The 21,297-nt window shown below is 52.2% G+C and overlaps 1 protein-coding gene across 4 annotated transcripts in view; it reads right to left on the bottom strand.

Annotated features, from left to right (window-relative positions):
- The window catches only part of pank4 (pantothenate kinase 4 (inactive)), a 69,901-nt gene extending 50,332 nt beyond the window's left edge, over positions 1-19,569 (bottom strand). For 2 of the 4 annotated variants that reach the window (XM_041205937.1, XM_041205938.1), the window contains exons 1-3: positions 9,099-9,248; positions 2,952-3,034; positions 1,132-1,340 (exon numbers count right to left, since the gene is read on the bottom strand). In XM_041205937.1, the coding sequence (XP_041061871.1) occupies positions 1,132-1,340; positions 2,952-3,034; positions 9,099-9,240 (434 nt within the window). In that variant the 5' untranslated portion in view covers positions 9,241-9,248. Of the gene's footprint in view, positions 1-1,131; positions 1,341-2,951; positions 3,035-9,098; positions 9,249-19,105 lie in introns of those variants that run through there. The other 2 variants (XM_041205940.1, XM_041205941.1) reach the window with 2 other exon arrangements.
- Between the last annotated feature and the right edge of the window lie 1,728 nt (positions 19,570-21,297).

Here is a 21,297-nt window from a genome sequence, read left to right as displayed (position 1 = left end):
ATGATACAATTTTGCTTTCAAATGATCAATGTAGGAAATGCAGCAGTTAATTTGCACACAAGATTCCACAAATAAAAATGAGATAAGAACCAGATGATCTATTGTTGTTGGTTGAAGAATAAATATTGGTTAAGATAATGGGATAGAGCCATGGATCTTTTATGCCCACCTGAGGGGGCAGGTGGAGCCTTGGTTTAAATGACTCAGCTGAAAGTCAGCATCTCTAACAGTGCAGTGATACGTCAGTTATGCACAAGTTTTATCAGCCTAGATTTTGTGCTCAAGTTCAAGAGTGGAGTGGCACTTGAACCTATGATGCCCTGACTCAAAGACAAAAGCACTTTCAGCCAAAACAGGCAGAGAGAAGATTAGACAATTTATTAAGGCAAGTGGGAATTCCTCCCATGGAGGGGTTTTTTTCTATAGTTTGTCTTCATTCAGAGAGTCTTCTTACCTCATCCTTCCCACACACTGTCCTTTGGTACATAATTGCTCCTGACCATTGAAATCTATTTCTCCATCGATCCACAAGCAAGCCCCAGAGAGCTAGCTAACTAGCAAGCAAGTTTCGGCAGCTACACGCAGCACTGCTAGCAACCCTTAGATTTAATGGAGCAAACTGCGTTTCCCACATGTGCCCAGCATATAGGAAAGAAAGATTTGGTTGGAGGCTGTGTGATTCAATGTACCCTGGTACCAACATCACTTGTTCTCACCAACTTTTTTAAAATTACTTTCCTGGGATGTGGGTGTTGCTGTCAAGGCCAGCATTTGTTGCCCATTCCTAAATTGCCCTTCAAATGAGTGGCGTTCTTGGACATTTCAGAGGGCAGTTGAAAGTCAACCGCATTGTTTGGGTCCAGAGTCACATGTAGGCCAGACCAGGTAAGGATGGAAGATTTCCTTCCCTGAAGGACATTAGTGAACCAGATGGGTTTTTACGAAAATTTATAATAGTTTCATGGTCATCATTACCGAGACTGAATTTCAATTCCAGATTTATTAACTTAAATTCTACCAGCTGCAGTGGAAGGATTTGAATCCGTGCCCAAAGCATTAGCCTGGACCTCTGGGTTACTAGTCCAGTGACTTTACCACTATGTCACAGCCTCCCTCCATGCTCTCACTTACTTTAGTCCCAGCTTCTTCTCGATAAGGCTCTTAAACTTGTGAGCACCGCCTCCCGTAGCTTTAATCACTTTGGTGTCCGTGTTCACCAGGTGGGCTTTGATGAAGTCCAGGCATGTTTCTATATAAGCATTTTCAAATTTAACGAAATGAAGTCGGGCAATGATTTCTTCCTGAACAGAGATCTCGTACAAAGGTTCATCATCAGGGACCTTAGAAAAACACAAACACAGCATCATGGGCTGAATTACAGGCTGCAGAAAGGCACGTTTTCCAGGAGAAACATAATACAACTTGAACAACAAAAATCTACCTCAATGGTCTCCAACAGATGCTCAGGGTGTACTATAAAGACTCAGTTTAAAATCTACCTTCCCAGTAAATTGCAAGTGTCTTAAGTTCCTGATATTAATAAAGCTTGATGTTCTAGCTTAGGATGGTTTCAGCAATGAAGTAACTGTGATAAGGGTAGTCCTTTCCTAGCAGCATAAAATTGAAATAAATCAATCAGCAAGCAACAAAGGCACAAATAGGATTGAGCTACCTGTACTTAGTGGGCCAAACTGTTAGGGCTTGGGAACTACATTTTGGGCTGAAGGTCATAGTTTGGATACCCTTGTATGACAAAAAGTTTTTAAATGATCATCTGACAAAAAGCTCAAAATTTCAACAAAGTTCTAGTTATTTCATCAAAACTGTCAAGATTTTTTGATTACGTGTTCTTTGTTAATTTACTATTACACCTGTCACAATAGCTGCCTAGAATGAAAAAATAAACTGGATTAAAAAGTAATGGTTACAGTTAGTTCTATTTAGTCAATAACATGTATCAGCTCACCTGCTTACCATCTGTGTAGGGAGCAAATGCTTTTGGAAATAGCTCTTGGTTGTATGAGTTACAAAGACACCATTATGAAATATGTTTTTATATTACATGTGGTCTTGCACAGTTGATGGCGTTTCTCAACATAAACTGTCTGGTCCACCTTGCTCTCAAACTCAAGTACAACTTTCACCAAGTTTCACATGCACGCTGATAACACCCGATTCTATCTCACCACCATCCTCCTCGGCCCCTCCACTGCCTCTGCATTGTCCAACATCTAATCCAGGAAGTGCTGCATTTACCTCCAATTAAAAACTTAGAAGGCCAAAGGCATTGTCATTGGCTCATGCCACAAACTCCATCCCTTAGCTACTGATTCCAGCCCCATCCCTGCCCATTGTCTCAGACTGAGCCCGATGGTTCGCAATCTTGACATCCTACTTGACCTTGAGATGAGCCTCCTGGTATAAATTCTCTATCCATCATCAAAATCATCTTTTTCTACCTCTGTAACATTGCCTGTTTCTGCCCTTGCCTCAGCCCATCTACTACTGCAACTTTCATCCATGACTTTATTACCTCAAGTCTTGACTATTTCACTGCAATATGACCAGCCTTTCATATTTTACCATCCGTAAACTTGAAGTTATTCAAAACTCTGCTGAACGTGTTGTTGCTCAAACAAAGTCCTGTTCATTGACCTATATTGACTCTCAGTCAAGCAATGCTTCAATTTTAAAATTCTCATCCTCGCTTTCAAATCCCTCCATGGTCTCCTCTTCCTCTGCAATCTGCTCAGCCCTACAACGTTCTGAGGTATCTGTGCTCCTCTAATTGATTGACCAAGTTTTCAGCCATCTGCCTCATTATCGCCTTATGTGGCTCAGTGTCAAATTTTGCTTAATAACACTCCTGTTATAAATGCCTAGGGATGTTTTATTACATTAACAGTGCTGTATAAATAGAAGTTGTTTTTGTTGCTACACATCATACTTACTTTGCCATAATGATCAAAGGATCGTACTTTGGCAACCTTATGTTGCACAGTTGAATAGTAGGCCAGCTTTGTCAAGGAGCCACCTGTTAACAAAAGACATCATGCTAGTTCTGTAGCTAATATATAGCATAACAGCTCAAAATCTGCAGAAGAGGAACAGCTCTAAAAACGCACAGCATTGCTAAACCAGTGTTGTCACTAGACATAAATGATTTGGTACCAATACACAAGAGAAAATGATACTTGTGTCAATATGATTCAATGCTGCTTGCTGCTCTTAATTTACCAGCTCAAACTGCTCCTATTTCCAATACCAGATGAGTTTACAACCACTAGTAATTCAGCTTGGGGTTATCTGGCTCAAAATGCTCTAGACTAGAAAGTTTGAAAGAGCTAAATTCATACTTTTACTGTTGAGTGCTCTGCACAGCACAAAAAGTCAGCATCCTTCACTAAAATCCTAACGATAACACCCTTATCTCTCCTGAACAGGAACACTGAGCTATATACTAACTCTTCATTCATTATTTTGCTATTAGTTCTGTAGCTGAAACAGGAATCCGCAGCTGACAAATCTTTTCTTTCCTTTGTATTACACCTGTACTGTCATTCTCTAGATAAAAACAAAAAACTGCGAATGCTGGAAATCCACAACAAAAACAACAGAAAGAAGCCCACAAATTCTGTACCTACAATGTCCTCTCTTAGTAAAAGCCTCCAGACAATGGAGATGCAACCAAATTACCACAAGTTCCTAATGACAACACACTGCCAACAGGTTACCTGCTCAAGAAATAGGAACTGCAAAGTAGGCCATGCTCCAATGTTTTATATACTAGATTATTCTATTTCTCACTATCTGCCTTTGACTGCCTGCACCCCAATATTTCTGCTACAACAAAGTTGAATTGTAATGGCCTTGGGAGGATATCAAGGGAGTTGGGGGGAGAGGCCATCAGCAGAAGGATAAGTTAAATAAACAAATACAATTTAAAATGGCATGTTCATGGATACATTCAGGTGAATGGAATATGCACTAATCTTAGTTCTGCTCCTTCACACAATCATCCAGTGAACTCAGAACTGAAGTCCACGGCTCACTTCGATTTTTTTTAAAAGCACTTCATCAGTGATGTATTTAATAAAGTTTACGTTTAGCTAGTATATTAAGTAAATAAAGCTCATTTATCCACTTCATTGGGGATTACTGGGAGAAACATATAATGATGTTCCTGGTGAAAAGATGTTATCCATTAGCTGCCACCTATAGCGACTAAACTGATAAATCTCCTACCTTGAACATTAGAAATGTAGAGGGACAAATCTTCACCAATCCCACACCTCTGGAGGGCGGGGTCGGGATGTCTTTCAACTCATCCTACAATTCATTCTCTCAGCTCCAAGGCCAGGCAGACAAACAACCTAATCTGTCAATGACAGTCAAGCTTTGACCAGCTTTCCTCACTTCTCTGTTCTGCTGTGTGGAAGTAGCTGGTCTCTGTATACACTTCTCCTCCATCACAACTATTACTAAAAGCTCGCCAAGCGAGAAATGCAAACAAGATTTAACTATGTTTTTACAATGAAAAGAAACTTCCCTCTCCTGCAGGTGTTGATTCTAGCTGTGGTATGGTGCTTTACCCAAGTGTCCATCCTTTACGTGTCAGCCTAGGTGGGATTTTTGTACTTTAAATACATCATAGCGAAGCTCAATCCTCATCTATTATGCACAGTTTCAACAAGAATATTGAATATAATCAGAGGTTGATTTTGTGCACCTTCCTAATCCAGTCACACTGATGTGAATTGTATTCCGCCCCCTTGCCCACAATTCCTGTCATGGCTCAGGTCATCTAAGTCAGCAAAGACCATAATTCAAATCTGGGTCCTGCTGGCTCACCTACTGTACAGAAGATTTGTTCAGGTATGTGAATTGGGGCTAATTCTATACTCCAGGGTTACCTCAGCTACTGTCTTGCAAAATAACAATGTTACAACACAAGAGGAGGCCATTCAGCCTATCGCACCTGCGCTAGCTTTTCGTAAAGACACCACCTAATTAATCCCACTTACCTACTCTATTCCAAAAGCCCCGTAATTTTTTATTCCTTTTCAAGCTTCAAATTCCCCATTGAAAGTCATTGCTGCATCTGCTTCCACCACTCTTTCAGGTAAAACATTCAGCTTCTCTGTTCTCTGATTCTTTTGCCAATTATCTTACATCAGCCCCCTGGCTGGCAGAAAGTTTCTCCTTGTTTACTCTTAACAAACCCCTTGTGATTTAGATCAACTCTACTAAATCTCCCTTTAATTCTCCTGCAGCCCAGTCCCAGCTTCTGTAGTGTCTTCACATAACTGAAGTCCCTCTTCCTTGAGGTAATATAGTAAAGTAGGACATTTCTCCAAGCTGTGTTGACAAAGTATCTTCCGGTTGGCAGCTCTGGAAAGAATTGAAGCGGGGTGTGTAACCCTGTCACTCTCAGTTACATGTCAGCTGAACAATGACTCCCTTTAGCCAAATATTGGACTGACAATCACAGCTCAGCCCAAATTTGAAGTCAACATACACACATATCAGGCTATGTCACTTGGTAGCAATGAGAAGCTGTTTATTCTTGCCAGTCTTAGGAAGGAAACTAAATATTTCTCCCAACCTTTGCCGCAGTCTGAATTATTTAATCTCAGCTAAAGGTTCAAACCTGGGACATGCCTAATCTGTATCTCTTAGTACCATATGATGTGGTGCAATTATACATTGAACAATTGAGGGACCCATTTATGCGTATGCCTTATGTTGACATTTTTATACACACTAAATGTTTTAAAATCTACTTGTCATAGACCGTTACAGCACAGAAAGAGGGCATTCAGCTCTTTGAAAGAGCTTTCCAATTAGTCCTATTCACCTGCTCCTTCACCATAGCCCTGAACATCATCCAAGAAACAATGAGCACTTTTGCTCACACTAGACTCAACACAATAAGCACCGATCTAAACCAACCTAGAGAACCTGCTACTAGAAGCCTGCAAGACAGTTTACAAACAAAAATGCAAACCACAGAAAACTTGATCACCATCTAAGTCATAATGTGCCACCTGACCACCACCTCTTTAATTCTTTGATGGATAACACAGTACCTTGCCCTTATTCTAACGGTAAAATGAAAAACAGAGTTGCATTTAAGCAGAATCTTATTACATCTCTCATGTAATCTCAACATGTAATTTGATATAACCAATCATAGAACATAAGAAATAGGGGGAGAGGCCATATGCCCCAAGCCTACTCTACCAGTCAGTAAGATCATGGCTGATCTGATGTGGCGTTAACACCACTTTCCTGCCTGTACCCTATAACCCTCGACTCCATTGTCAATCAAAAATTTGTCTAACTCAGCCTTGAACATATTCAATGGCCCAGCCTTCACTGCTCACTGGGAAAGAAAATTCCAGCCACCCAGACAAACTCCTTCATCATTCTGCAGACATCCAGACCTCACATAAATAGCTGTATATTGAATGGTTAATCAATCTATTTTTGGTTGAGGTCAGGGCATTGCTCCTTGCTCTTCTTCAAAAATTGAGAACTTTAAACCATCATCCACTACAGCAGAACAAGCAGAGAGCTTGGTTTAACATCTCATCCAAAGGTCCTCACTACCAACAACGTAGCACTCCCTCAACACTGCAATGGAACATCAGCCTCGATTACATGCTCAATCACTGGCGGGGGTCTTCAACCCACAACCAGGAAATCAGGGAGAAGAATTGTTCCAGCCACATAAAGCAGGCACAGAAAAAGAAAACAAAAACTGCTAGAAATCAAATAAAAACTGAAAGTGCTAGAAATAACTGGTCATCAGTTATTAAATTCTGCCTGTGTACCTGTTGTGATGAATGGCACACATGAAACATCACAACCTGTCTTTTCTCTTCACAGATGCTGATTTGACTAACAGTGTATTTCCAACAAGTTCTGCTTTCACATAGATAAATCTACATCTAGAAAACATGCCAGCAACTTAACACTTACTCAACACACCCACCCTCAGGTCAATAAATGCAATTTCCAAAAGATTTCCTTTATTTTCTTTCATCTGTTTATAAGCAACTACTTGTCTGCATCCACACAGGCCAACCAGAATGATGGACGTATAAGGATTTAAAACTCTTTTACACAGATTTCTCACGATGCCAACAAAGATTTTTAATGTCAGAATATAGACTGAATGTCTCTGTACTTTTTTTTAGGAAAACCTGTGTATTACTGAATCAAACTGCTCCAGTCCAGCAAACTGTAAACTGCAAAATTGTACGTCCTGCCATTGCATACATAATGGGGGCACTCAATTTTATGGATTGCTGTTGAGTTCATACCTCGTCTTTCTATAGCAGGCAAGCCTTTTAATGGCTTCAAAGTCTGGTTTTCTTTTTTAAATTGGCAGTGGGCAATTCATACATGACTTCCTAAATAATTAATGATTTCCTAAGGGAGAATATTTAACCACTATAACTGACTGGGAAAATGCACTTTAACAATCTTTATAATTTATACTGACACACATTACTCAAATAACTGGCGCAGAAGGGTGGGAAAAGATAGGTTTTCTTGAGGGCAATAGATAAATAAATCAAGGTAAAATGCAATGAATTTCCCTGTGACGTTCACTGGCTATTCCTTTTTACAGAAAACACAAATTCCAGTGTCCCAGATGATGCAGGTGGACAAGGCAATAAGCAGCTTAGTCAAATGCAAAAAGACCTTTGGTCTCTCACCTGAGTTACATCATCTCAGCAAGGTTAACAATAGCCCATTATTTTAGCATTAACCATCTTGGATCAAGAGGAGAGAGAAAAAATAAATTGCTAGAGTCTCCTCCCTTGAATACTATCCAGGAATACCAGCCATCTAATAGCCTGGTCAACATTTAGCACCTAATTTAATAAGAGAGTAACTGGCACCAGTAGAAGCATATTCCAGCAGAGTCAGTGCCCTTGTGGAAGAAAGAAGGTCAACAAGACTGGCAGGGAAAAAAAGCATATTTTCCTTGAATTACTAAGTTAGAATTCTACTTCTATGTCCTGTAACTGAAATCAAGAAATAATAAGTATGTGCAAATTGCCCTATCAGAAATGGAGCCCACGATAAATGCATTGAGGTCTTAAAGTGCTTTGAAATGTTCTTCTACAACAACAATTTGCATTTATATAGAGTCTTTAATATAACAGAAGCAATTATCAAACAAAATTTGGCAACAAGTCACATAAGGAGATATGAGGCCAGATGACTAAAAGTTGGGTCAGAGCTAGGTTTTAAGGAGTGTGGCGAAGGAAGAGAGACAGAGGTTTAAGGAGATGATTCTCAAGCTTAGGACACAGGCAGCTGGCAAGGTCACAAATGGTGGTGCGAAGAAAATCTGCGAAGCCCATGAGGCCAAATTTGGAAAAGCGCAGAGATCTCAAAGGACTGTAAATCTGGGGAAGGTCACAGGAATACAGAGGGAGTGAGACAATGGAGCGATTTGAACACAAGTCTGAAAATTTGAAAATTGAGGCATGGCTGGGCTGGAAGCTAATGTAGGTCATCAAGCTCAGGGGTGACGTTTGAACAGGACTTGGTATGAGTTAGGAAACCTAACGGAGCATGGTGGGATCCAAGAGAACACTGGAATAGTCGAGTCTATAGATCAACGTTAAAGATGTTCTGTCATTACAAGCTGCTGTTATATTGGCCTATTAGCCTGCTGTAAAGGTAAAACAAATGACTTGTTCCCTGATAAATAACAATCACGTGCTGAAGGTTAGTCAGAATGCAGCCCATACCGGTCCCAGGTTAGTAGCCTGCACTTACTTCACTTGCTCTGTAAACACTGGTTTGTGTACTTTCTGCCTGGAGTGAGTTGTCAGAGTGATGCCTAGTGGGGGTTGTAGTTTTGTTGTCCATGCTTTTCAACATCGACCAACCACTGCCATTCGCGCTGAGAACTACAACGTCCAGGAGTGCTGCAACAGGCCGCACATGCGCATCGCATCTCGTCCACTCGCCGCACCATCCGCCCCCTAGTCCTCTCAGGCCAGACAGTTCCCTGCCCCTTCTCGCCCGCCCCTCACTCTCAACACAGCCGTCACTCTTACTCCTCTACTCACCTATGTCGATGGCAAAGCTCTTGGCATTCTCCAGGTTGCGGAAAATCTCGTCAGGCGGCAACGTGATGCTTTTGTCCAGGCCGTCCCGCGGAGAGCGGGACGTTCGAACGCCCCCAGCCGCCTTCGAGCAATCTACCGCCATTGCCGTTCCCACAGCATCGTGCGTCATGCGTAGGCCGTGCGTCATACGCAACCCACACGCCACTCATGGTGACGTTTCACGCAACGCAAGGTTATTTCGTAATCGGCAGCAGTTGCTTATGAATGAAGCGTGGAACTATCCTAACTTCTAAGGCTTTGCTCCTTGGGTGACCCCCTATCACAGGGAGACTCACACTTCCATTAGTCCCCCTGTAAAATCGTACATAGAACTCAGGATCTCTATAAATACTAACACAACACCACAGACCAACTGTGAAATTATATATTAAACACAGAACCCCTGTAAATATTGTAACACCGCCGCAAACCCTGTAAAATGAGAAACTCCATAACATCCCCAGATCTTGTTTCCAAAAGCATTGTCTCTGCACAAAGACAAACAGTATTATCATTGCATGAAACAGTGTATTAAGATCTCAAACCTGAGAGACTAAGGCCATGGTTTACCAGGCAGCAGTGATCCCCATGCTCATATATGCTTTGGAGAGTTGAACAACCTACAGCAGGCACCTCAAAGCACCGGAGAAATACCACCAGCAGTGTCTTCAAAAGATCTTCCAAATCCAGTGGCAAGGAAGGCTGTCCAACAGCAGCCACCTCTCCGAAGCTAAATCGTCCAGCATAGAGGTGCTAATCAATCAAAACCAGCACTGCTGAGCAGCGCATGTAATTTGTATGCCTGACACTAGACTGCCAAAGCAACTGCCCTACTTGGAACTTTCTGGCAGGAGGACAACAGAAACGTTTTAGGGATGTCCTCAAGGCATCCCTGAAGAAGTCAAACATCACCGCCGACTCATGGGAGTCCCTGGCTTGTGACTGACCGAAATGGAGGTTTATTCAGAAATCACCAAACGTATTGAGAGACTTTGTCGGGAACAGGCAGAGGTGAAGTTGAGAGAGCACACAAACTTTCCAACCACTCATCTACCCAGCCCTTCAAGTATCAACTGTCCTGCACATGGCAGAGTCTGTAGATCACACACTGGACTCAGCCATCCCAGAACCCACTGACCTGGAAAGAAAGCACATTAGTCTCAATCCCAGGGGACTGCCTAAGAAGATGTTAGTGTTATCACAGCATGCTCAGAAATTAACATGGACAGAAATTTAAAGAAGGGTAGGAATATATTAATTGTGTGAAGCCCTTGCAATGTTTTTTCAAACAATTGTTAAAATTTGATTTGTCTTTGTTGTGATTTGGGGAGGGAGTGAAGCTATTATTTCACCAATATGATGTCACCTGTAAGTTTTCCTGTGATGTATCATTGTCTGTATTTTTTAAAAACTGGAACAATACATGCTTCTTTGATAGATCATAGGGAAAATGCTGAAAACAGCATACTGAGCCATAGAGACTGTGAACGGGGGAAGGGGGGAAGGGGGAGGGAAGGGGGGAAGGGGGGGAAGGGGGGAAGGGGGAGGGAAGGGGACAGAGAGGGGGGGAGGGGGAGGGAGGGGGACAGAGAGGGGGAAGGGGGGAGGGATGGAGCAGGGAGTGGGAGGAGAAATAGGTATGGAGAGGGGGAGGAGGGATGGGGAGGGGAGGGGGGAGGAGGGAGAAAGGATGGGGAGGGGGGAGGAGGGATGGGGAGGGGGGGAGGAGGGATGGGGAGGGGGGAGGAGGGATGGGGAGGGGAGAGGAGGGGGGGAGGGATGGGGAGGGGAGAGGAGGGGGGAGGGATGGGGAGGGGAGAGGAGGGATGGGGAGGAGAGAGGAGGGAGGGGAGGAGGGAGGGGAGGAGGGAGGGGAAGAGGATGGGGAGGGAGGGGGGGAGGGAGGGGGGGAGGGAGGGGGGGAGGGAGGGGGAGGAGGGGTGGGGGAGGGAGGGGAGGAGGGTGGGGGAGGGTGGGGGGAGGGAGGGGAGGGAGGGGGTGGAGAGGGAGATGGAGCGAGGGGAAGGGGGAGAGGGAGAGAGGACGGGATGGGGTGAGGCAGGAGGGAGGGGGAGGGTCAGGGGAGAGAGGCGGAGGGGAGAGAGGGGGAGGAGAGAGGGGGAGAGGGGGAGGGGGAGGGGGAGGGGGAGGGGGAGAGAGGAGGCGGAGACGGGGAGGTGGAGGCAGAGAGGGGGAGGTGAAGAGGGGATGGGGGATGGGGATGGGGATGGGGATGGGGATGGGGATGGGGAGGGGGGAGGTGAAAGGGGGATGGGGAGGGGGATGGGGAGGGGGGTGGGGAGGGGGGTGGTGAAGGGGGGATGGGGAGGGGGGTGGTGAAGGGGGGATGGGGAGGGGGGAGGTGAAGGGGGGATGGGGAGGGGGGAGGTGAAGGGGAGAGGTGGAGGATGGAGGGAGATGGGGGTATGGGGGGATGGGGACGGGGGAGGGAGGTGGGGGGAAGGGTGAGGGAAGAGGGGGAGGGGAGAGAGTGGAGTGGAGAGGGGGAGGGGGAGGTGGAGGGGAGAGGGGGTGGGGAGAGGGTGGGGAGGGGCTAGAGGGTGGGGAGGGGGTGGGGAGGGGGTGAGGAGAGGGGAGGGGGTGGGGGAGGGGGTGAGGAGAGGGGAGGGGGTGGGGGAGGGGGAGGGGATAGGGAGGGGGAAGTGAAGGGGTGAGGTGGAGGGGGAAGTGAAGGGGTGAGGTGGAGTGGGGAAGGGGTGAGGTGGAGTGGGGGAGGGAGGAGGGGGCAGGGGGGAGTGGAGATAGGGGGAGGGGAGAGTCTCAGGGGGAGGGGGGAGGGGAGAGAGGGGTAGGGGAGAGGGGAGGGGAGTTGGGAAGGGGGGAGTGGAGATAAGGGGAGGGGAGAGTAGGAGGGGAGAGAGGGGGAGGGGAGAGAGGGGGAGGGGAGAGAGGGGGAGGGGAGAGAGGGGGAGGGGAGAGAGGGAGGGGAGAGCGGGATGGGGACGGGGAGGGGGAGGGGACGGGGAGGGGGAGGGGACGGGGAGGGGGAGGGGACGGGGAGGGGGAGGGGACGGGGAGGGGGAGGGGACGGGGAGGGGACGGGGAGGGGGAGGGGACGGGGAGGGGACGGGGAGGGGGAGGGGAGGGGAGAGGGGCGGGTAGTGGGAAGGGGAGAGAGGGAGGGAGTGTGAGGGGGAGAGGGGAGTAGGGGGAGAGTGAAGAAGGGAGGGGGGAGAGTGAAGAAGGGAGGGGGGAGAGTGAAGAAGGGAGAGGGGAGGGAGAGAGGGGGAGGGAGGGAGAGAGGGGGAGGGAGGGAGAGAGGGGGAGGGAGGGGAGAGAGGGGGAGGGAGGGAGAGAGGGGGAGGGAGAGAGGGGGAGGGAGGGAGAGAGGGGGAGGGAGGGAGAGAGGGGGAGGGAGGGAGAGAGAGGGGGAGACGGAGGGAGGGAGGGAGGGAGGGGGAGACGGAGGGAGGGAAGGGAGGGAGGGAGGGGGAGACGGAGGGAGGGAGGGAGGGAGGGGGAGACAGAGGGGGGAGGGAGGGAATGAGGCAGAGGGAGAGGGTGGGGGCGACAGGGGGTAGAGGGAGAGAGGGAGGGTTGGAGAGGGAGGCAGGGGGAGGCGGAGGGGGAGAGTGAGAGGGCGAGGGAGGAGGAGGCGGAGGGGGAGAGAGAGAGGGTGAGGGAGGGGAGGGAGGGGGGAGAGAAGTGTAGAGGGAGGGGGGAGAGAAGGGTAGAGGGAGGGGGGAGAGAAGGGTAGAGGGAGGGGGAGAGAGGGTGGAGAGAGGAGGGGACGGAGACAGAGGGGGTGGGACAGGGAGGGGGAGGGGGGAGCGCGAGGGAGAGAGGGAGGGTGAGGGAGGGAGGGTGAGGGAGGGAGGGGGAGACAGGGGAGAGGGCGGGAGGGAGAGAGGGGGAGAGGGAGGGAGAGAGGGGGTGAGGGAGGGAAGGAGGGGAAGAGAGAGGGAGGGGAAGAGGGAGGGAGGGGAAGATGGTGGGATGGAGGGGAAGATGGTGGGATGGAGAGGAAGATGGTGGGATGGAGGGGAAGATGGTGGGATGGAGGGGAAGATGGTGGGATGGAGGGGAAGATGGTGGGATGGAGGGGAAGATGGTGGGATGGAGGGGAAGATGGTGGGATGGAGGGGAAGATGGTGGGATGGAGGGGAAGATGGTGGGATGGAGGGGAAGATGGTGGGATGGAGGGGAAGATGGTGGGATGGAGGGGAAGATGGTGGGATGGAGGGGAAGATGGTGGGATGGAGGGGAAGATGGTGGGATGGAGGGGAAGATGGTGGGATGGAGGGGAAGATGGTGGGATGGAGGGGAAGATGGTGGGATGGAGGGGAAGATGGTGGGATGGAGGGGAAGATGGGGATGAGGGGAAGATGGTGGGATGGAGGGAAGATGGTGGGATGGAGGGGAAGATGGTGGGATGGAGGGGAAGATGGTGGGATGGAGGGGAAGATGGTGGGATGGAGAGGAAGATGGTGGGATGGAGGGGAAGATGGTGGGATGGAGGGGAAGATGGTGGGATGGAGGGGAAGATGGTGGGATGGAGAGGAAGATGGTGGGATGGAGGGGAAGATGGTGGGGGAGAGGGAGGGGATGAGCATAGTGGAGGAGGGAAGGGGAAGTGGTGGAGGGGAGGGGAGGGAAGGAGGACAGGAGAGATGAAGAGAGAAGCGGAGGAAGGGAGAGATGGAAGGGGAGGGAGGGAGAGATGGAAGGGGAGGGAGGGAGAGATGGAAGGGGAGGGAGGGAGAGATGGAAGGGGAGGGAGGGAGAGATGGAAGGGGAGGGAGGGAGAGATGGAAGGGGAGGGAGGGAGAGATGGAAGGGGAGGGAGGGAGAGATGGAAGGGGAGGGAGGGAGAGATGGAAGGGGAGGGAGGGAGAGATGGAAGGGGAGGGAGGGAGAGATGGAAGGGGAGGGAGGGAGAGATGGAAGGGGAGGGAGGGAGAGATGGAAGGGGAGGGAGGGAGAGATGGAAGGGGAGGTGTGGGAGGGAGGGGAAGGGAGGGAGGGAAGCGAGGGAGGGAGGGGTGGGAAGGGGTGTGAAGGAAGGGGAGGGAAGGGGAGTGGTGTAAGGGAAGGGGAGGGCGGTGGGAAGGAAAGGGAGGTAAAGGAAGGGAAGGGAGGGATGGAGGGGAAAGGAAGGGAAGGGAGGGTGGGGAGGGAAAGGAAGGGAAGGGAGGGTGGGGAGGGAAGGGAAGGGAGGGTGGGGAGGGGAAGGGAAGGGAGGGTGGGGAGGGAAAGGAAGGGAAGGGAGGGTGGGGAGGGAAAGGAAGGGAAGGGAGGGTGGGGAGGGAAGGAAGGGAAGGGAGGGTGGGGAGGAAGGAAGGGAAGGGAGGGTGGGGAGGGAAGGGAAGGGAGGGTGGGGAGGGAAGGGAAGGGAGGGTGGGGAGGGAAGGGAAGGGAGGGTGGGGAGGGAAGGGAAGGGAGGGTGGGGAGGGAAGGGAAGGGAGGGTGGGGAGGGAAGGGAAGGGAGGGTGGGAGGGAAGGAAGGGAAGGGAGGGTGGGGAGGGAAAGGAAGGGAAGGGAGGGTGGGGAGGGGAAGGGAGGGTGGGGAGGGGAAGGGAGGGTGGGGAGGGAAAGGAAGGGAAGGGAGGGTGGGGAGGGAAAGGAAGGGAAGGGAGGGTGGGGAGGGAAGGGAGGGTGGGGAGGGAAAGGAAGGGAAGGGAGGGTGGGGAGGGAAAGGAAGGGAAGGGAGGGTGGGGAGGGAAAGGAAGGGAAGGGAGGGTGGGGAGGGAGAGGAAGGGAAGGGAGGGTGGGGAGGGAGAGGAAGGGAAGGGAGGGTGGGGAGGAGAGGAAGGGAAGGGAGGGTGGGGAGGGAGAGGAAGGAAGGGAAGGGGTGGGGAGGGAGAGGAAGGGAAGGGAGGGTGGGGAGGGAGAGGAAGGGAAGGAGGGTGGGGAGGAGAGGAAGGGAAGGGAGGGTGGGGAGGGAGAGGAAGGGAAGGGAGGGTGGGGAGGAGAGGAAGGGAAGGGAGGGTGGGGAGGGAGAGGAAGGGAAGGGAGGGTGGGGAGGGAGAGAGAAGGGAAGGGAGGGTGGGGAGGGAAGAGGAAGGGAAGGGAGGGTGGGGAGGGAGAGGAAGGGAAGGGAGGGTGGGAGGGAGAGGAAGGGAAGGGAGGGTGGGGAGGGAAGGGAAGGGAGGGTGGGGAGGGAAGGGAAGGGGGGGGGAGGGAGAGGAAGGGAAGGGAGGGTGGGGAGGGAAGGGAAGGGAGGGTGGGGAGGAAGGGAAGGAGGGAAGGAAGGAGGGTGGGGAGGGGAGGAAAGGGAGGGTGGGGAGGGAGGGAAGGGAGGGTGGGGAGGGGAGGGAAGGGAGGGTGGGGAGGGGAGGGAAGGGAGGGTGGGGAGGGGAGGGAAGGGAGGGTGGGGAGGGAAGGGAAGGGAAGGGAGGGTGGGGAGGGAAGGGAGGGTGGGGAGGGAAGGGAAGGGAGGGTGGGGAGGGAAGGGAAGGGAGGGTGGGGAGGGAAGGGAAGGGAGGGTGGGGAGGGAAGGGAAGGGAGGGTGGGGAGGGAAGGGAAGGGAAGGGAACTGAGGGTGGGGAGGGAAAGGAAGGGAAGGGAGGGTGGGGAGGGAAAGGAAGGGAACTGAGGGTGGGGAGGGAAAGGAAGGGAACTGAGGGTGGGGAGGGAAAGGAAGGGAACTGAGGGAGGGGAGGGAGAGGGAAGGGAGGGAGGGAAGGGGTGGGGGGGAGGGAAGGGGTGGGGGGGAGGGAAGGGAAGGGGAGGAAAGGAGGGAAAGGGGAGGGAGTAAGGAGGAGGAGGTTGGGAAGGGGAGGGAGGGGGAGGGTGGGGAGTGAGGTGGAGGGAGGGAAGTGGAGGAAGGTGGAGGGAAGGGGACAAGGACGGAAGGGGAGGGAGGCGGCGAGGTTGGAAGAGAGAGAGAGGGAGTGGGTGGGGACGAGGGGGGAGTGGGGAGAGGGGAGAGGAGAGAGTGGGAGAGGGGGAGGGAGAGGGGAGGGGGAGAGTGTGGTAGGGGGTGTGGCAGGGAAGGAGAGGGAGGGAGGGAGGGAGATGGAGAGAAGGGGAGGGCGGGGGAGGGGGAGGTGGGGAGTGAGGTGGAGAGGGGATGAGTGGGAGGGAGGTGGAGGGTGGAGGGAGGGAATGAGTGAGATGGAGGAGGAAGAGGGAGGGAGGGAAGGAGTGGGTGGGGTGAGGGAGGCAGGGGGAGGTGGAGAGAGGGAGGGAAAGAGAGAGGGGGGAGAGGGGGAGGGAGGGGGAGGGAGAGGGAGGGGCAAGAGAGAGGGAGGGGGAGAGGGAGGGAAGTGAAGGGGAGAGTGGTAGTTTGAGGGAGGGGCTGAAGGAGGAAGGGGGTGGGAGGGAGGGGGAGGGTGGGGTTGGGAGGAGGAGGGAGAGGAGGGAGAGGGTAGGGGAGGGAGCGGAGGGGGAGGGGGATGAGGAGGGAGCGGGAGGAGGAGGGAGGGGAGGAAGGGGGACGGGGTGAGAGAGGGCAGGGAGGGAGGGACAAAAGGGAGGGGGAGAGCGCGAGGGAGGGGGAGAGGGAGAGTGAGGGGGAGAGGGAGGAAGAAAGAAAGGGGGAGAGGGAGGGTGGAGAGGGAGACGGGGGAGATGGAGAGGGGGAGGGAGAGGGGGAGGGAGAGGGAGGCGGAGGGGAGAGGGTGGGTTGGGGCGAGGCAGGGAGGGAGGGGGAGGGGGAGGGAGGGGGAGGGGGAGGGGAAGGGAGAGGGAGGGGGAGGGAGAGGGAGCGGGAGAGGTGGAGGGAGGGGTGAGAGGCAGAGAGGGAGGGGAGAGGGAGGGGTGGAGGCATGGGGGGAGGGGGAGAGGCAAGGGGCAAGAGGGATTGAGAGAGGGAGGGGAAGATGGGGACGGAGGGGGAGGGAGGGAGGGGAGAGGCAGGGAGGGAGGGGGCAGAGGGAGGGGGCAAGAGGATTGAGGGAGTGAGGGTGGGTGAGGGAGGGAGTGAGGGTGGGTGAGGGAGGGAGGGAGGGAGGGGGTGAGGGAGGGAGGGAGGGGGTGGGTGAGGGAGGGAGGGAGGGAGGGGGTGGGTGATGGAGGGAGGGAGGGAGGGAGGATGGAGGGAGGGAGGGGTTGGGTGAGGGAGGGAGGGAGGGAGGGGGAGAGGGAGGGATGAGGGGAGAGGGAGAGGGAGGAGGAAAGGGAGAGGGAGGGGTGGAGAGGGAGAAGGAGAGGGAGCGAGGGCAAGGGGGAGGGGGAGAGGGAGAGAGGGCTGGATGGGGCGAGGCAGGGAAGGAAAGGGAGGGAGGACGGGAGGGGAGAGGTGGGGTGGGAGGCTGTGGTGGGCAGGGAGGTGGATCAGGAGGGGGAGACGCAGGAAGGTAGGGGGCAGAGGGAGGGGGAGAGAGGATTGAGGGAAGGAGGGAGGGTGGGTGAGGGAGGGAGGGATGGTGGGAGAGGGACAGAGGGGAAGCAGGGGGAAGGGAGAGGGAGGGAGGGGAGAGGGAGGCAGGGGAGGCGGAGGGGGAGGCAGGGTAGGCGGAGTGGGAGAGAGAGGCAGAGGGAGGGGGAGAGAGAGGGAGGGGGAGGAAGAGGAAGGGGAGAGGAGGAGAGGGAGGGGGAGAGGGAGTGAAGGGCGGGAGGGAGGGTGAGGGGAGGGAGGGAGAGGGGGATGGAGCGGTGGAGGGTGGGGCAAAGTGAAGAGGGAGAGTTAGAGGGAGGGGGAGAGGAGGGGGAGGGGAGATGGAGGGAGGGGGAGAGGAGGGGGAGGGGAGATGGAGGGAGGGGGAAGAGGGAGGGAGAGGGAAGGGGAGAGGGAGATGGAAGGGGTAGAGGGAGGGAGAGAGAGTGGGAGAGGGAGGGAGAGAGAGTGGGAGAGGGAGGGGGAGGAAGTGGGGAGAGGGAGGGAGAGGGAGGGGGAGGCAGGGGAGGCAGAGGGAGAGCGAGAGGGAGAAGGAGGGGTGAGGGAGAAGGAGGGGAGAGGGAGGGGAGAGGGAGGGGAGACGGAGGGAGGGAAGGGGAAGTGAGGGGAAGAGGGTGAGCAGGAGGGAGACGGTGGGGGAGAAAGAGGGAGCGGGAGGGAGGGGGAAGGGGAGGGAAGGGGAAGGGGAGGGAGAGAGAGAGGGCGAGGGTGGGGCGAAGGGGAGAGGGAGTGGGAGGGGGAGAGGGTGGAGAGGGAGGGAGGGTGGCGCTGACGGAGGGTAGGGGGTGAGGGAGGGTGGGGACGGGGGAGGGAGGGGGGGGGAGGGGAGGGGGGAGGGAGGGGGGAGGGAGGGGGGAGGGAGGGGCTGAGAGAGGGAGGGAGGGGGGAGGGAGGTGTGAGGGAGGGGATGAGGGAGGGAGTGGAGAGAGAGTGAGCGGAGCAGGACGGAGGGGAGAGAGGGAGTGGGAGAGGGAGGGCGAGGGAGGGGGAGAGGGCGGGAGAGGGTGGGGGAGAGGGTGGGGGAGAGGGAGGGGGAGGGAGGGAGAGGGAGGGGGAGGGAGGGCGAGGGAGGGGGAGAGGGCGGGAGAGGGTGGGGGAGAGGGCGGGAGAGGGTGGGGGAGAGGGCGGGAGAGGGAGGGCAGAGGGAGGGAGAGGGAGGGAGAGGGAGGGAGGGAGGAGGGAGGGAGGAGGGAGGGAGGGAGGGAGGAGGGAGGAGGGAGGGAGGAGGAAGGGAGGGGTAAGAGAGTAGGGGGGGAGACGGAGTGGGGAGGGAGGGGAAAGAGAGTGGGAGGAGAGGGAAGGGGAGGGAGGGAGAGGGAGTGGAGAATTAGCGAGGGGAGGAGAGGGTGAGAGGGAGGGTGTGAGAGCGAGGGAGGTAGAAAGAGGGGGTGGGTGGGGGGAGGGAGGGAGGTGAGAGGGAGGCAGAGCAGGGGGGAGGGGCAGTGGGGGGAGAGGCAGGGGGGAAGGAGGAGAGGCAGGGAGGGAAGGGGAGAGAGGTGGGTGGGGAGGATGATGGAGGGGTTGCTTCACACACCTTGTTATGTAAACAGGAGTCAATAGCTTATGAACAGTTTTCTGCACCAACTGATCTCGTTATAAATGAAGCCTGACATTGCAAAAATATCCCTAAACAACACTCCAATCTATTAACGATTAATAGGATCACCTTTCAGCCCCTTCATCTGTCACCATATTGTGTTAAATGTCTGTTAAAATCTTCTTTCAATTGTAAATGCTTGAAACACATGAGTGGGAGAGTACTTTCACCTTCATTCTAAGGATTCTTCAGCTCCTTGTTTAATTTCCCTCAGCAGATGTTTGCCAGATTAAGCCCACAACAATGGAAAAGAGTTTGTGTTGAAGAATGAAGTTTGATCCGGCTTTTGTCAGTCCTTTAGCATAAGAGGCTCACAATGGACTGTTTGTCCCGGGCGGTGGCCATAAACTCACTGCTGCCTCTTCACAAACTCCTTTCAACTCAGTTGCCTGAACTCAGTGGGATGTTAATGCGCCTCATTGGGGCTTTCTTGGCTATTCATTCCCCCTCAAATCAAACTCGAGTGATTTAAACAAGCTCCAGGAGAGTCCATCGAGGTTGTGTTTGGTCTTGGGTTCTTTCAAAGGCCTGTCGCGTGCCCAAAGCCCCCTTTCAACCTGCTCCCAAAACTGGCTTCAATTTACCGTTTCAGGAGCTTTTCCTGGAGTATCGAATCGATTTTTCAGAGATGCTCCCACATTGATTGTGCGCCCGGAGCTGGGGACTTGTCTCTCTCTCTCTCTCTGTGTGAGCAGCGGGTTGGGGCTGTGTGAACTCAATGAGACGGAGGCGTTTCCGCGATTTTCCTCGCTGCAAGGCGCCGTCCTGGCTGAAGGCTGCTGTCAGGGACTGGGTCACATTTAATATGATAAACAGGAGGCCCGAGGGATTCGCTCCAACTCAGCAAATTGCTCCGTAAAGGAAAGCAAAAAGACAATGTCGAAGTGTAAAGATTTACATGTGGTGATAGCTGACATACATGTTTGTCACTAACTCCTTGAAATAAAGCTACCGAATGCTTCTAGATTTATACGCTAGAACATAGATGGAGATTGTTCGGTCCATCGTTCCTGGAGCAATGGTGGAATGATCCCTTAACCTTGAAGAATTTATCCAATTCCCCATTGATATTTACTATTAAATCTACTTCCACCAACTTTCCAGGCAGTGCACATATTACAACATTTAGGCCAGAAAATATATCTTATCTCTTATTATTACCGGGTGTTATGATTATAACTTCAGTTCCAATTTCACTCCGCCTCAGAAACATGGGGTGATGCATGTTTACCAATTGTTTGCAAAATTGTCCTAATGATAATTCATTGCATTTAATTACAGAAACTTTGGGGAAAATTACATTTCAAATAATACTTCTGCATTGATGTGTGATCCCTTCAAGCAGTTTGAGCGAAGAAAAGCCTCAAAAAGCAACCCCTGGTTGATTGACAGTAAATTGATCTGTAATAGTTGATACAGGAAGTATTGTTGAGACCCTGTCCCTTTAGTTCTCAGAGGATGTGGAACAGAAAAATGAGGGCACAGATTCAACCTGTCCTCTTTGTGGCAACACAAAAAGAGCTAACCAGCCCAATCCCACTTTCCAGCTGTAGTCAGTAGCTCTGTGGGTTCCAGCACATCGTGCATATCCAAATATTGTTTAAATGTGATGAGGGTTTCTGCTTCTATCACCCTGTCAGGCGGTGAGTTCCAGAATGCCACCACCCTCTGGGTGAGACAAATACTCTTCAATACCTCTTTAATCTTTCCACTGATCACTTCTGGATCTAAACCTTCTGGATCTCTCTACTAAGGGAAATAGGTCCTACCTATCCACTCTATATAGCCCCTTCATAACCTTCTTTTTCAGGTGCCATGTTTTACAACATTGGTGACCATGGTTCTCCAACTTTTGCAGCCCTTGATAGCAGTCAACATCTTGGTGTTGTCCTCAAAACTTATACCAAGGTTATCATAATCTTATACACCTCGATTAAATCTCCCCTCAGCCTCCCCTGATCGAAGTAAAAATGAACCCACTCTAAAGTTTTCCAGTCCAGGCAATAGCCTCCCTTGTGCTTCCTCTAGTGCAGTGGTTCCCAAATTTCAACATCCCACAAACCTGTTTCACGAACATGCCAAATCTTGTGAACCTCCTCCTAAAAATAAATGTTGTCCGGGGGTTCACAAACTACAGTTTGGGAACCACTGCTCTAGTGTGATCACACCCTTCCTGCAAGGCGGTGACCAGAACTGTACACAGTATCTAGATGAGGATGCAGCACCTGTGAAGCAATTTCCTTTTTAAACAATAAGAAGAA

Source organism: Carcharodon carcharias, chromosome 15 (assembly GCF_017639515.1).
Source record: "Carcharodon carcharias isolate sCarCar2 chromosome 15, sCarCar2.pri, whole genome shotgun sequence".
NCBI lineage: Eukaryota > Metazoa > Chordata > Chondrichthyes > Lamniformes > Lamnidae > Carcharodon > Carcharodon carcharias.
The sequence above is the reverse complement of the archived record's forward strand: the minus strand, read 5'-3'. Positions and strand labels throughout refer to the sequence as shown.